This window comes from Nelumbo nucifera, chromosome 7, assembly GCF_055504915.1.
Source record: "Nelumbo nucifera cultivar China Antique chromosome 7, China Antique-T2T, whole genome shotgun sequence".
NCBI lineage: Eukaryota > Viridiplantae > Streptophyta > Magnoliopsida > Proteales > Nelumbonaceae > Nelumbo > Nelumbo nucifera.
In genome coordinates, this window is record NC_142655.1 from 19,800,623 (window position 1) to 19,815,642 (window position 15,020).

The window sequence follows — 15,020 nt, forward strand, 5'->3', positions numbered from 1 at the left end:
GTAGGGAAAGGAAGAGAAATATGTACAAACTAAGGTTTTAAAAATTAAACTGGACACGAAACCTTTTTGGTCATCAGTTCTTGACTCAAATGGTATGATCGTCCAATTTGAATAGATGATCCATTCTTATTTTAAAAAATGATTAAAACAGAAAATTGCCAAGAACCGTTGTGGGGATTGATTATGGGTCGCTGACCAAGTCAACGATTTCTGACCCAAGAATAGTTCTAGGGTGAAACAGAAACAGTTGCCTAAATAATTCTTGAGTCAACCAGTCTTACCATCCAGTCCAGTCTGGCTTTCAAAACCATGCTACAAACCTTTTATCAGTTTTCCTTCATTTTCCTTCAAATGAAATAAAGCATAAATTATTACAAATTTTCGAATACCAAGAAAATTTTAACTTATATGGTCTTTGGTTCCACTGAAGTTTATTGAAAAAACGGTGCCACATCTGTGCCACATGGGCGTTTGTTTTTATTAAACATGAAGCCACTCTTTGGTTTCATTGTTTATCAAATAAACACTAAAAAACATAAATGCCCAGATTTATGTGTATGAGGTGTTTGGGAAAACATTAAATTCTTTTTTCCCCAAATGCCCAGGCATTTTTTGAAATGAAATACTTATGTGGCATACTTTATGGGATGCTAATCCGAGTTAAAAAGTAAAAAAAAAAAAAAAAAACATTTAAAATTATGCTCAATCAAACAATAAAAACAAGAAACATCTAAAGTAAAGTTGTTAAAATAAACGTTTAAAGCAATAAACACCCAAGAATAAATGCCCACAAAACCGAACATATACTTTGTTATATATGTTGATATATTATATTAATTCATCATGTTATTTGTTCTTATTTATGATAGTGTTTGGTTGTATTGTTATTTCTCCGATGGTATGGTGCTTTTCTATAAAATAGCAATGTTTGGAGGTATTTGGTTCCATTTGAGAAAAACAACAATGGAACCATACATCTCTAATATCTCTTTAATGTATATATTGATTATTTGTATGATTCACAATCCAACTATTTTACACATTCCGTTTTGTATTGGATTCAGAGTCTTACATTAATATTGTTTCTCTCTCTCAGGCTTTATATTGTTTTGTTTGCTTTGAATATGAAGGGGTGATGGCCAATTTGACTTATCTCACCAACTTGTATGGTTTCTTTTCAATCTACCTTTAGTAAGCTTTTGTCTTCTCGTTTAATCACTTTTGGTTTGTGGTCTCCCTCGCTCCACGCCCTCTGAAGTTGATGGTTCATGAACCACCTTGAGAGTATAATATATTTATATATTTTATTTATTCGTAGGCCCTGCACGGAAATACCCAATATCCAATATGATTTGTATAAATTAATATTAATTTTCAATTAAAATTATTTTAATTATAGTTTTATTATTTTTAAGTTTTAATACTAAACCGTAAACCATAAACCATATACATGTATGTATGTATTTTAACATATATAATATATAATATTATATATTAAATTAGTAGTATAACATATATAATATATAATGAAATAAACTCTCGAAACACTCTCTCATTCTAATCAAATTGATGTTTACATAGATTACCAATTACAATGATTTTTATGATGACTAAAAGACAATATTAAGCCCAACAACATGGCCCAAAATATATTAGAAACTGCACCAAACTGTAATAAAACAGTTTGGTTTGGTTTAAGAAATTATTATGTCATGTAAGAATGTCAACGAGTAGGGTATTTATGCAAATTGCCCTATCAATTTCCGAACCCGCTTATGTACCACTAATTCTTAACCTATCTCAAACCTGTATAACCTTTCCTCTCAATTAATTTTCCAAACCCGTTAAACCTGTCCCACCTGTTAAACCTCTTGATCCCAACATTTTCTACTAAAAAACGTTTATTAGCATTTACAATATAACTTGAGCCTAAATCAAAATCAATTAATGATAGCATTAAATCTCTTAACTCTACTTTAAACCATTAAGAAATTTTACCCTGTATATGAAATTAAAAAAAAAAATTGTATATGGAGTGGTTTTACTCCGCAATCCTTAAAGGTTTATTAACTGCCGTTCAAGACATGAGATATCATCTTTTTCAGGATACACATGCAACAGTTACTTTCAGGGGAATTAGGATCTGCTCCTCACATAGGGCACCTCATAACGATCTTAGAGGCACACCCCCCGGTGCATTGAGAACATCTCCTGTAAATAATAACACATAAGTATGGAAAATGTTCCCAATGCATGGTGGGATGTGCCTATGAGGTCAGTGTGAAGCGCCATGTGTGATGAAGAGATCTGGATCTCCTTTCAACATACATACATGCATAGAGCACATTTCCTGTAACCCGAGAAGCCCAAGACACTAGTTTTGAATGCACCCGTGCTTTTAATCTGACATAATGTTTTATTTTTTCACTAAAATCACTGGAGGTCTCGGGTTTATCCTGCACATCACAGAAGGGGCAGAGCAGGGGGACCAGGGGAGCCATGGTCCCTGCATCACAGGAAATGTGTTCATACATCCATGCCTAAGTAAACTACCAAATAAAATGTGGGTTTAGAGCTGCAACTTCTTGGATGGGTTTGGGTTGAGCATTATGCTAAAATTTGAATGTACCGGGCTGAGATCCCAGGTTCGATACTGTATAAATTCTTTTATTTCGGATATTCAACATGTGCTGGTACTGGTTATATATACATACATACATACATACATACATATATGGGTTTGGGTTCAGGAAGAAGTTTTATCATATCTTAGATTGTGCATATTTTCAAATTGATCAAAGGACAAGCTTTTCAAGCCCTCCGATTGAATCTTTAAAGAAAAGAATCAGAGGTTTTCTTATTGTAAAGAGATTAAGTCTCAGAGATTTGTATCCCATTTTACTAATTAAATATCAAAGATTTGATATTTGTCATCATGTTTTTGACTTTGGATTTTTTAAATAGGAAATTTGTGCTGACAAGTTACACAATGGATTTCATTCTTTGGGATGTAGTTTGTCATTTGCACTGCCATGATTTTGGATCAGTGTAAATTTTTTTGCATTGCCATCAAACACAGCCTTAAGATCAGTTTGGAAAGAATATAAATATTAATATATATAGTATAAATACATACAAAATACAAGATTTTGTACTCTATATATTTGTATTTGTACTGATATTAAGAAAATTCCAATTCTCCCATGAAATTGGTCAAATCGATTCCATTAGACAAATTCAAATATTTAAGGTCAAACTTATCTATCTAATATAAATAAATAAATAAACAAAATTAAGATGACCAAATTCTAGACGAAATACAACTCTTATCGTCTCTCCTCTCCCTCCCTTTCAGTTCTGCTACCAGTGACAGTCATACAGCTGAGAGAACCAAGCAGAAGGACATGTCGAAATTTTCATTTACAGTTGGTTTCTGCTTTATTTACGTCCTTAGCCTGATCGTCTGGTCTGAGGCTCAAGCTACTACAGATCCCATCGAAGGTACTCTCTCTCTCTCTCTCTCTCACATGTCCATAACAGTTCCCTTTAGAGGATATCTCCAATCTCATCTCTTTCTTCTTCTCAGAATTCAGATGCCCAATATGGAAACCTTTTCCTAGAATTTGTAGTTAAATACCGTCGGTTTTGTGGGTTCTCTGCAATTCTATATCCTGAATCCTATCCTTGGGTGCACAGATGATTCACACCGTTTATGAGAAGTTCCTTCCTATCTTTTCTGTTAGATTGGAATCTAGAGTCTGCCCATGACGTTGTGATTTACTCTTGCTGCAACTTGAGCAGGTGATGTTCAGGTTAGGGTTGAAAAACATCCAAGTTCGGTTAGGGTTGAGGCTTTGAACAATTCAATCCAATATAGATATTGGGTTTAAGATATTTAGACTGCGTTTGGTTGTCATTTGCACAAGTCTAAAATGTAAATGCATGACAGTGGTGTAGATTTTGGATTACTTGGTTCAGATTTGGCTTCATCTTTTGTGTGAGAGTAAAATAGGAAACCAATTAATGAAGTGATTCTCACTATATATATATATATATATATACCAAAGAGAATGGAGGATTTAGAATTTTTTGTTTTGGAATGAGTAGGAACAAAGATGATAGGGTCTCCACCTTATATGAGAAGGTCTTGAGATGCAAAATTTGGACTGTCAATAAATGCAAATGGATATGTCAGGTATAGGAGTACAAATCATGGTTACAAACAGTGAACGGCAAACCCAACCCAAATATTGGTTAAGATTGAGAGTTTCACAACTAAGGTTGTATAGGGTTGTCTCATATAGTCCGAAACCTGACCCATGAATAGGTATTCCAAAATGGCAACATCCCTACTCACATGATAATACAGTTGTGTAGCGTGTGGATAGGAGATACAAACTCACTAGTTGCACCCCTTGACACCCAACAATCTATGTTCCAATACCCTATCAACAGCATCTGATGCCTGTTGGGGAAGATGGGGTCACTGTAACTTTGGAGGAGAAGCTCTGAGGCGTGTCTGAAGACACTGTCTTTAGAACGTTATTTGCCCCCACTCAGTTTTACTGAGTTTGCTATTGGGTTACAGGCAAATTCGTTCCCAGGATACAACAGAGCCTTGGGCGAGAATCTGCTACCAGTAAAGTTGAAGAGTCTCCAAAGAAACCTTCTGTGAACTGTAGCAGACCGGACTGAGAGAGAGAGAGTGAGTGAATTTCGAAATTGTGTGATTTGGAGTCTGATTCATGCTCCTTAAATAATTTGTGAAGATGTATGAGGAAAAGGTAGGTGCTGGTTTAGAGAAGGCAGCTTGAACAGTCACAATTTTAAGCATTGTGACTGTTTAAAAAGTAGTTAACAGTTGGAGTCTATTAACTTTGAATTGTGCCTCTTGATCACACCCGATCGAATCGTGACCATTGATCTCATCAACGGTGATCAACGATCATCAACGCACCAAAACCAGAGCCATCCATTGCCTCTAAAGCACCTCGTTGCGCGGTATCGAATCCCCATACTCTCCTCGCGCGCGTGCGTGCTTGTTGCGCGGTATCGAATCCCCATACTCTCCTCTACTAATTCTAAGGAATGTAAATCAGCTCCTATTGAAAAACTGAAAACAAAACTTATAATTTTCCAATGTGTGACAAGTTCAAAACTAGGTTTTTGTAAGAGAAAAACTGATTTTCCAACCAAGTGTGCAGGTGCAATTTCTCATGTAATTGACCAATCAAACCCATTGGATTTAATCTCTTATGAGATTAAAATCCAACAATGCCGGACATCTCATATATGACAGTTTCATTTTTATGGTAGGCTTCAATTTCAAAATGATGTGTGTCAGATCAAGTTGATAATGTGTCAAATCCCAACTCCTTGAAATGGGCTTGGATCTTTTACCTAGCGTTGTTCTCACATCTCTACCCACGAAACATTACAGCTGTGGTGGTGTTCTGTAGTAACAATTTGTGGATAACAGATCCAAATGCTTGAAATGTCTAATTCACTCCGGCCACGGTTCACCAGATCTTACTCGACCCGATCTCTGATCGGTTCAACCTCGAGAGCTTGACCAAGATCCCGTTTTGGGCTTTGATTTTGATTGGGCCCCACTAATAAAATAACCTCTAACCATTCGATGAGGTAAAACCTATTGCAAAATCCACCGGGACGCCAACTTAGATCTTTCCATGATCACGTGACATCATGTTTTCGTGGTGGCCTGTAGGATTGGTGACACTGGGCTCTGGTCATTGTGATTTGTGGCGTATAATGCTACATGTACGAATTGGTGGACTCCGTAAGGGATACAACACCCCGTGACGGCGCACTCAGAACAGTAGACCGACAAATAGGAGAGGACCATGTTTCACAACTCACAAGATATAAGGCGCTGACCAACCCGTATACCTGGCATTTCTTACATAGTAATCGCATTCACTACCTAATCCACCAAACTGTCACGGGATTAATCGACGGGGCCCGTGCGGTGCTCGATGGGGTCGAGGAAGCCTACAAATGCAAACAACAACACACAAAAGGAAACAAGAACGCACACAAATTAGATAAAAGGCAAATTGTATTGCATTAATCAGTGGTAAGCACAAGCACACGGTACAGTGTCGAGGGGATCTCGTGCTTAACCTTTACACGCTAATGAAATCACTCGACTACCTACCTCCCCTCAAAGAGTACGTTAAGCTTTTGGGGGAGTGACAGAATGAAACATCAAAATACTAAATATTCATACTACTATTTACATAATTGCCATTGGCATTACCCCCCCTTTACAAAAAGAGTACAAGGACCCAACCCAAGACACTTAGATGGCATTGCTGATGGTGTGCTGATGGCGCTGATGGTGGCTGATCTGTCACAGTCTCCCCCACTCAATTCAATCTTTGTCCTCGAAGATTCTTCCTCAGGTACTCGTCTAGCTTCACTATGAACGGAAGGAGGTCTTCTGCAAGCTCCCTGGTGACTTTTTCTGCAGGTCCCTTCCACTTCACCAGGTACTCCCATTCTGATGTTTGGGAGGATTGGGACAACCTATGGTTGAGGATGGAGTCAAGGGATCGGTTCTTGGGTGGTTGGTAGGATGGATGTGGGCATTGGCTTTGGTTTCGGGAGATATCTTGGCTATCGGCATGGTAGGGTTTAAGTTGGCTTACATGAAAAATAGAGTGTACTTTTAGCCAAGGAGGTAGTTTGAGTCTATAGGCTGATGCTCCTACATTGGCTAGGATTTCATAGGGTCCCTCATATTTTCTCACAAGCCCGGGGTGTATTCTTCGAAAGAACCTAAGGCAATGGGTATGGAGTTTTACTAAGGCCATGTCACCTACTTGGAAGTTCTCAAGTCGTCTACCAAAATCGACCCATTTCTTCATTCTTTTGGAGGCTTTCTCTAGTGAGGCTTGTGTGATGTCAAGGCATTCTTTCCATTCCCTGGTGAAAGTGAAGGCTCGAGGGCTTCCCCCTTGATGGTCGTTGATGATGCTGTGCGGACATCTTGGTAGTTGACCGGTGATGACTTCAAAAGGACTCTGATTGGTGGAGGAGCTCTTCTGTGTGTTGACGGAGAACTGTGCAATGTCCAGCAATCGAACCCAATTCTTCTGTGTAGCTGATACAAAATGGGGGAGGTACTCTTCAAGGAGGGAGTTCATTCTCTCTATCTGCCCATCTGACTCTGGATAGCTGCTGCTGGAGAAGTTCAAGTTCGATCCAAGAAGCTTGAATAGCTCTGTCCAGAAAGCACTAGTGAATCGGGGATCCCGATCAGTAACAATGTTCTGTGGGACTCCCCAATATTTTACCACGTGCTTGAAGAAAAGGTATGCCGTGTCTTCAGCTGAAAGGTGCTTTGGTGTTGGGATGAAAGTGACATACTTGGAAAATCTATCAACAACAACAATAATGGATGCATAGTCTCCCACCTTAGGAAGATCGCTGATGAAATCCATGGAAACACTCTCCCAAGGTTGTGAGGGCGTTGGAAGAGGTTGTAGGAGTCCAAGAGGCTTGGCCCGCTCAATCTTGTCTTGTTGGCAAATCAGGCATGTCCTTGTGTATTCTCGAACATCTTGCTCCATATGAGGCCAATAGTAGGCATATTGTAGAAGTGCCAAGGTACGCTGCCACCCAGGGTGTCCTACCCATAAGGCCTTCTTCAACCCAAAATCGCTTGGTCTTCCCTTCACAAGCAGCTGTCAATAAGCTTTGAGCAATGGGGTCCTTCTGGAGTCCTTCCTTGATGCGATCAATGAGGTCCAGTCTAATATGGCTTTTAAAGGGACCTTCACCTGTTGATAATGATGCAAGCTCGGCCTTCCTGCTAAGTGCATCAGCAACCCTGTTCATCGGCCCTGACTTGTATTCTAGAGTCATGTCAAACTCCGCTAAGAAATCCTACCATCGAGCTTGTTTAGGGCTCAGCGTCTTCTGTGACTAAAACTAACCAGTAGCTATGTTGTCAGTCTTGACCACGAACTTGGAGCCCAGCAAGTAGTGTCACCATGTGCGGAGGCAGTGGACGTTGGCTGCCATCTCCTTCTCTTGCACAGTGTACCTCCTCTCTGTATCATTCAATTTGTGGCTCTCATAGGCGATGGGATGTCCTTCTTGCATTAAGACCCCACCAATGGAAAAGTCAGAAGCATCTATGTGTAGCTCATACGGCTTGCTTGGGTCAGGCAAGTCGAGGACAGGTTCTACCGAGACAGCTCTCTTCAAATCATCAAAAGTTGTTGGGCAACATTCATTCCAGGTCCACATGCTAGTCTTCTTCAGTAAGTTGGTGAGGACAGTGGCTCGTGCTGAGAATCCAGAGATGAATCTTCGATAGTAGTTCACGAGGCCAAGGAAGGAACGAAGTTCGGTGACCCTGGTGGGAGGTGCCCAATCTTGAATGGCCTTGACTTTAGCTGGATCCATGCTGATTGTGCCTGCTCGAATTATATGGCCGAGGAAGTTCACCTCTTCTGTGGCAAAAGAGCATTTCTCCTTCTTAACAAACATGTCGTTGTCTCGCAAGACCTAGAAAACAGTACGAAGGGGGTCAACATGTTCCTCCAAGGTTTTACTGTAAATTACAATATCATCAATATACACAACAACAAATTGGTCCAGGTTGGGATGAAATATTCTGTTCATCAATGTACAAAATGTGGCTAGAGCATTAGTGAGCCCAAAGGGCATGGCAAGAAACTCAAAGGACCCATATCGGGTAACACAAGCTGTTTTGTGTTCATCCCCTTCGGCTATATGCACTTGATAGTACCCCGACCTCAGGTCTAGCTTGGTGAAGTACTTGGCTCGGCTGAGTTGGTCAAAGAGGTCGGCCAGCAAAGGTATGGGATATTTGTTCTTGATGGTGAGCTTGTTGAGAGTTCGGTAGTCAATACAGAGCCGAAGAGATCCATCACGCTTCTTTTGAAACGGGACTGGTGCTCCAAAAGGGGCCTTAGAAGGCTGAATCAACCCAACATCCAACAACTCATTCAACTACTTTCGTAGCTCCGCCAGCTCGGGAGGAGACATTCTGTATGGCGGGCGTGCTAGTGGTTTGGTTCCAGGCTCCAACTCAATCTTGTGATCAATTTCTCTCCTTGGGGGAAGCTTCTTCGGCAATGTGGGAGGCATGACATCCTGGAATTCTTCTAGTGCCATTGTAATTGCTGGCGGGATATGCCTGGTTGGTAGGTCAGGCAGGTCGGAGTCCACCAATGTGGCTAGGTAAGTGATCTCTCCTTTCCGCACTCCATCCTTGAGTTGCAATGTTGAGAGCATCTTGGGGGTGGACTTGGTCTCTGGCACAACTGGAACCATGCAAGGAGCTTGATCTTCGAATATGCACACTGAGTTGAGGAAGGGCATGGGCACCGCCTTTACTTGAGTTAAGAAGTCCATGCCGAGAACAACCTGAAAATCATCCATGGGCACGACTGAGAGGTCTATCATCCCTTCCCAATCACCAAGTTGCAAGACCACCCCACGAGCTACACCTTGTATGGGTTTGGCATTAGAGTTCACAACCTTCAACCATCCGACTTCCTTGCTAGGTGCAAGTTCTACTCGGGATGCCTCCTCCATAGAGATAAAGTTGTGTGTAGCCCCTGTATCCACCATGGATCTTGTGGGCTTACCATTCAAGCAAATGTCTACATACATCAGTCCCTTCGGCTTGAACTTCGGTGCTTCTTGCAGGCTCGCCTTCTTCTTCATTACATCGAGTCTTCATAGAGCCCCCATTCTTGTCTCCTCTAGTTCCTTCTCCTCCTCAGTGTGCTCATCATCACTAAGCTTTGCAAGCAAGGCATTGAGCTTCCCCCGACTAGGACAATCCTTCATCCAATGTTTTCCCTCATAGATGAAGCATGGTGCTGGAGGTGTTCCCTTCACAAACTGGCCACCCTTATATCCAGAGTCCCCTTCAGGTCTCCTGTAGAACCTAAAAGTGTTGGGTTTACTTGGCCCGGAGTCTCCCTTGGGCCCGTAGTAAGGTTTCCTATCACCTCCTATCTTCCCTAGGCCCTGATATGAGTTGGGTTTGGGGCCGTCTTTGCTTGGTCGCCTGTTGTCTACCAGTTGTTCAGCAACACCCATGGTTGTGGCAAGGTCCTTCACACCTCATCTTTGGAGTTCAAGCTCGGCTCATTGTTGTAGGCCGTCCACAAAGTTGAAGAGTAAGTCCTTGTCTGACATGTCCGTGATCTCGAGCGGTAGTGCGGAGAACTCCTTCACGTACTCATGCAATGAGCCCGTGTGCTTTAGGTTCTTGAGCTTCCAATGGGCTTGGTACTCCACGTTCTCTGGATAGAACTGACGCTTTATCTCGCTCTTGAACACGGCCAGGTATCAATGGAGCATAATCTTCGCTCTGCATCGGCACATCTCCTGCGCCACCATAACATAGCAACATCAGTAAGATACATAACAACAGTACACACCTTGGCCACCTCCTCAATGAGTTCGGCAGCGGTGAAATATTGTTCCATTTACCACAGGAAGTTGTCAAGTTCCCGGGCATCACGGGTCCCTGCATATGAGGTGGGCTCGCGGACTTTGATCTTTGGAGGGGCTGGAGCAGCAGGTGCACTGGTTGTACTAGCCATCAACCTCTTCAGAAGGGTCACCTCGCCCTTCAAGTCGTCGAGTTGGATTTGTAGGCACTTCACCAGGTCTTCTAGTGGGTTGTCTGGCCTGTTGGAGCCGTCACCGGACTGGTCCTCCAATCTTTCCACAACCGCTGCTACGGACCCAAGGTTGAGTTGAAGCTCGTCCACACGGTCACGAGTTTCCCCAACCACTGCTTCACAGCGCATGATGCGCTTGTCCATGGTCGCAAGCTTGTCAACTGACTTGTCACGCTTACTAGGCTTTGAGCTGACGCCTTTGTCTTTGGGAGAGCTACCTCTAGGCTCGTTCTCATCATAAACCCGTGAGATCCCTTCCTGGATCTCCTCTCACATATCACGACTCTTCATCGGGCTGGTGTTGTTGCGGGGCACGACAGGGACTCGTTGGGCTGGACAACCGCTAGTGTCAACGAGGCTCTGATACCAACTGTCACGGGATTAATCGACGGGCCCCGTGCGGCGCTCGATGGGGTCGAGAAAGCCTACAAATGCAAACAACAACACACAAAAGGAAACAAAATGCACACAAATTAGACAAAAGGTAACTTGTATTGCATTAATCAGTGGTAAGCACAAGCACATAGTACAGTGTCAAGGGGATCTCGTGCTTAACTTTTACACGCTTATGAGCTCACTCGCCTACCTACCTCCCCTCAAAGAGTACGTTAAGCTTTTGGGGGAGTGACAGAATGATACATCAAAATATTGAATATTCATACTACTATTTACATAATTATCATTGGCATACCCCCCTTTACAAAAAAAGTACAAAGACCTAACCCAAGACACTTAGATGGCGTGCTGATGGCGCTGATGGTGGCTGATCCGTCACAGTCGTCGGCAGCTCTCATGTGGGGCCCAAACATCACATAGTCCAATAGTCGCCACCTTTCGCAATCGGGAGTCGGGACCCACATCCACTATTCTATTCCTCCACTTCAATTCGCAAATCGCAATGTGTGCAACCCGGTGTGCGTTGGTTTTGATCATCATGTGTTTATGTTGTGATACAGTGAGCGCTTTGAACTCCATGTTTCGACAATGGGAAATCAAAGCCGGTAATTCGTGGAATATCAGTGGAGAACCGTGCAGCGGAGCAGCCCTCAATTCCAGTGACATCGATAACACTCCCGAGAACCCTGCGATCAGATGCGACTGTAATTACAAGAACGGAACCACCTGCCACATTACAAAGCTGTATGTGTTCCTCTCTCCCTTTCTCTCTCTCTCTCTCAAGACTCTAAATTCAACCATCAGGACCGGGTTTGAATGATTCGGCTGGTTTTTTCACGACACGCCCGGGTCAGGGCCTGTTTGGTTTTCGGCAATAAAAATTTAAAATAAAAGAAATGGTTCATTCCAATTCTAATTATTTGGTTGAACGGAATCAAAATCCCGTTTTCATTCCTGGTGGAACTGGACCCTTGGACCCTTAGAAGCAAATGGACCCTTGGAAGACCAACAAGACCAACAAGAAAATTAAATGGTTGGAAGCAAATGGACCCTTGGAAGACCAACAAGAAAACGTTAAAATGACATTTCCCGAAGGCCGAAGTGGCACTGACATTTGAGAATAGAAAACAACCAATCAAACCACAAATTGCAATGCATTTTTTGCCATTTTTGAGAATCCCTGATGAAACTCCAATGTGGTGTCGTTTTTTAAAAAACGGTAATGAAATCAAACACCTCTTATATCTTTTTATTCTATATATTGATTATTTGTACGATTCATAATCAAATCGTTTGACCCATAACGGGACATTGTTCTCTCTCTAGCTCTATTTTGTTTTGTTTGCTTTGACAGAAGAGTATATGCGTTGAATGTGAAGGGGGTGATACCAGACGAGCTGGCCAGTTTGACTTATCTCACCAACTTGTATGGTTTCTTTTCAATCTCTACCTTTAGTAAGCTTTATGTTCATCAACCACGTTGAGTTTTATTTTTGGATCATTTGCTAAAATTTAAATGAATCGGGTCTGAGAGCTTCGGCTCAATACTGTATAAATTCTTTTAATCCGGGTATTCCATGTGTTTTCCTAAAGTATTAGTTGGGTATATATGGGATCCTATATCATATCCATATTTAGTGGGTTTGGATTATTGAAATGGCATACCGTAAAAATGGATGTGTAGGAGGTTGTTTGTAGAACGTAAAATTAACATTTCTTGCTCATGGGGTGAACTCTAATCATTCTAGTTTAAATGGCTATCAATCCAAAACGTTTCAGATAGAAACAGTCATAGCATGAAACACAACCTATTTCAACATTTAACTTGAGTTTATGAATTTATAAGTTACTAACAATAAGTACATGCTTTGTATGTGGCAATTTTAGATGATAAAAATAATAGAAATAATATCTTTGCAAAATTTTCATTTTTTTTAACTTCTATGTATATAAAAATAATTATCATTTATCACACTTATTTTCGTATATTATGATGAATAGAGATATACCCAATTGTTTTCCACAAAGCTTATGTATTTTTTTTTTTTTGGTGTTTTATATTTTTTTTGAGTTTTATTATTCAAGTATGACATCAAGGGGTAAAACATTTGACCCGAAAAGTTGAATTGTTGGCCTGTCACCAAACAATAGAACAATTTTGTTTTTTGGTCAGTTTTAAATTTTGTATTTCATTTTCGTCATTAATAAAAACAATTCTTATTTATCATACTTATTTTTCTTTAATATAATTAAATTAATACAAAATATCTGATTTGAGCCTAAATTTTCCACCTTTTATTTTTTTTTGTACTTTTTGTATTTATTTGTATCTTAAAAAATTATTATTTGCCTATGACATCATAGGTCAACCCACTTGACCTAGATGGTTGAATTGTTAATCCACCAGTTAGACAAAAGAATGGTTTCTTATTGGGTTGACTTTAAAATACATAGGTTTTCTATTATTAATAGTATTTGGATATAGATATAATTAATATAATTGTATGATGAAAAAAATAAGAATTCATACCTTAGATATAGGAGTTAATGAAAGGGAATTGAATGAGGTGAAAAGTAATAATTCAATTTTTATGCCCTCACAATTGAGAAAGACCAAATTCTCTAGTAGGGACATTTTATTCAAGAAAAGTTCCACAAGCTGATTATTATTTTTAATGGTAGTATATATATATAGATAGATAGATAGATAGATAGATAGATAGATAGGATTGAATCTGGTTTGAGTTATACTAAATTGGAATAGATATGGATTTATCTATATGGATCCTAGTTGGATTTGGATCCAATAACGCATAAAAATTTTTTAGACCCGGACTTAAATTAGCTAATTAGATCTACTAAATATCCAGCCCATCCCATGCCCAAGACAGTGCACACTCCATCAAAAACACTTATCATATATTGATGATCCAACATATATACCCCAACCCTTGGTGTGGGTTTCCCTTCTTTGTTGCTTTCTCATTGTTTGGCTTAGTTTGTTTGCAGTGCAAATTTCTTTTGCTTTGGCTCAGTTTGGAAGGAGTTTTGCACTGTATATATTTGTATTTATACTCTTTCTAAACTGAGCCTTTGGTATAATACAGGGAGTGCAAATAGGCTGAGTATAAATTCTGGTTTATGTTACTTTCAAATTTTACTTATATGTTTATTATTAGTAAAATATGGAGTTAAATGATATGAACTCATGTTATATGAAAGAGAATGGAGGTGGGTGAAGGTTATTTGTTTAGGAGTGAAGTAAGAAGCAAGACGATGTCCCACTTTATATGAGAGAAAATTGAGGAGGGGTCGAGGAATATTGTGCAAAAGTTTTGCATCCGTTTTTCAGATGAAAAACTACAAGTTTTATATCAGATAAGAATGCAAATCATTATTACAAATGGATTAAAACTGAACCGGGTGCAACATTGTATCCTTTTATAAAATATTAATCAATCTATCAAACATTAATATATGAATAGTATTCATGGAATTGATTAATTTATTCTATGGTAATGGATTCGTGGACAATACTTTGAAGCCTATTATGTACCTTGAGATATTCCTTCTAGCATAAAGAAATTGAACTATACAAAATAAGGTCTACGTGTTAGATTAATTAAGCAGTACTGATGCTGCTAATTGATTCATTTGTTGTTACCATTACTGTTAAGTGTTATTGTAATACTGTTCTTGCAGGAAGCTGGATCAAAATTATTTGACAGGTCCAATGCCCGCATTTCTTGGCAATTTATCTGCAATGCAATACTTGTAAGTCAACCTCTTTATTGAAAATTTGATACAAGGAAAGTTTTAGGATTATATTACTACATTCATTTAATAATTATTTGAAGCATGTATGGTTTTAGAAAATAGCCTGGAAATGTTCTGGTCATCGGTTTTTGGGAGGATGGTCTGATCGTC

General features: G+C 39.9%; 1 protein-coding gene across 1 annotated transcript in view; it reads left to right on the forward strand.

Moving 5' to 3' along the window:
- Positions 1 to 3,307: 3,307 nt before the first annotated feature.
- The window catches only part of LOC104588290 (putative LRR receptor-like serine/threonine-protein kinase At1g56130), a 35,003-nt gene continuing 23,290 nt past the window's right edge, over positions 3,308 to 15,020 (forward strand). The window contains exons 1-4 of the mRNA XM_088891767.1: positions 3,308 to 3,501; positions 11,654 to 11,837; positions 12,448 to 12,519; positions 14,796 to 14,867. Coding sequence (XP_088747893.1) covers positions 3,405 to 3,501; positions 11,654 to 11,837; positions 12,448 to 12,519; positions 14,796 to 14,867 — 425 coding nt within the window. The 5' untranslated portion in view covers positions 3,308 to 3,404. The remainder of the gene's footprint in view (positions 3,502 to 11,653; positions 11,838 to 12,447; positions 12,520 to 14,795; positions 14,868 to 15,020) is intronic.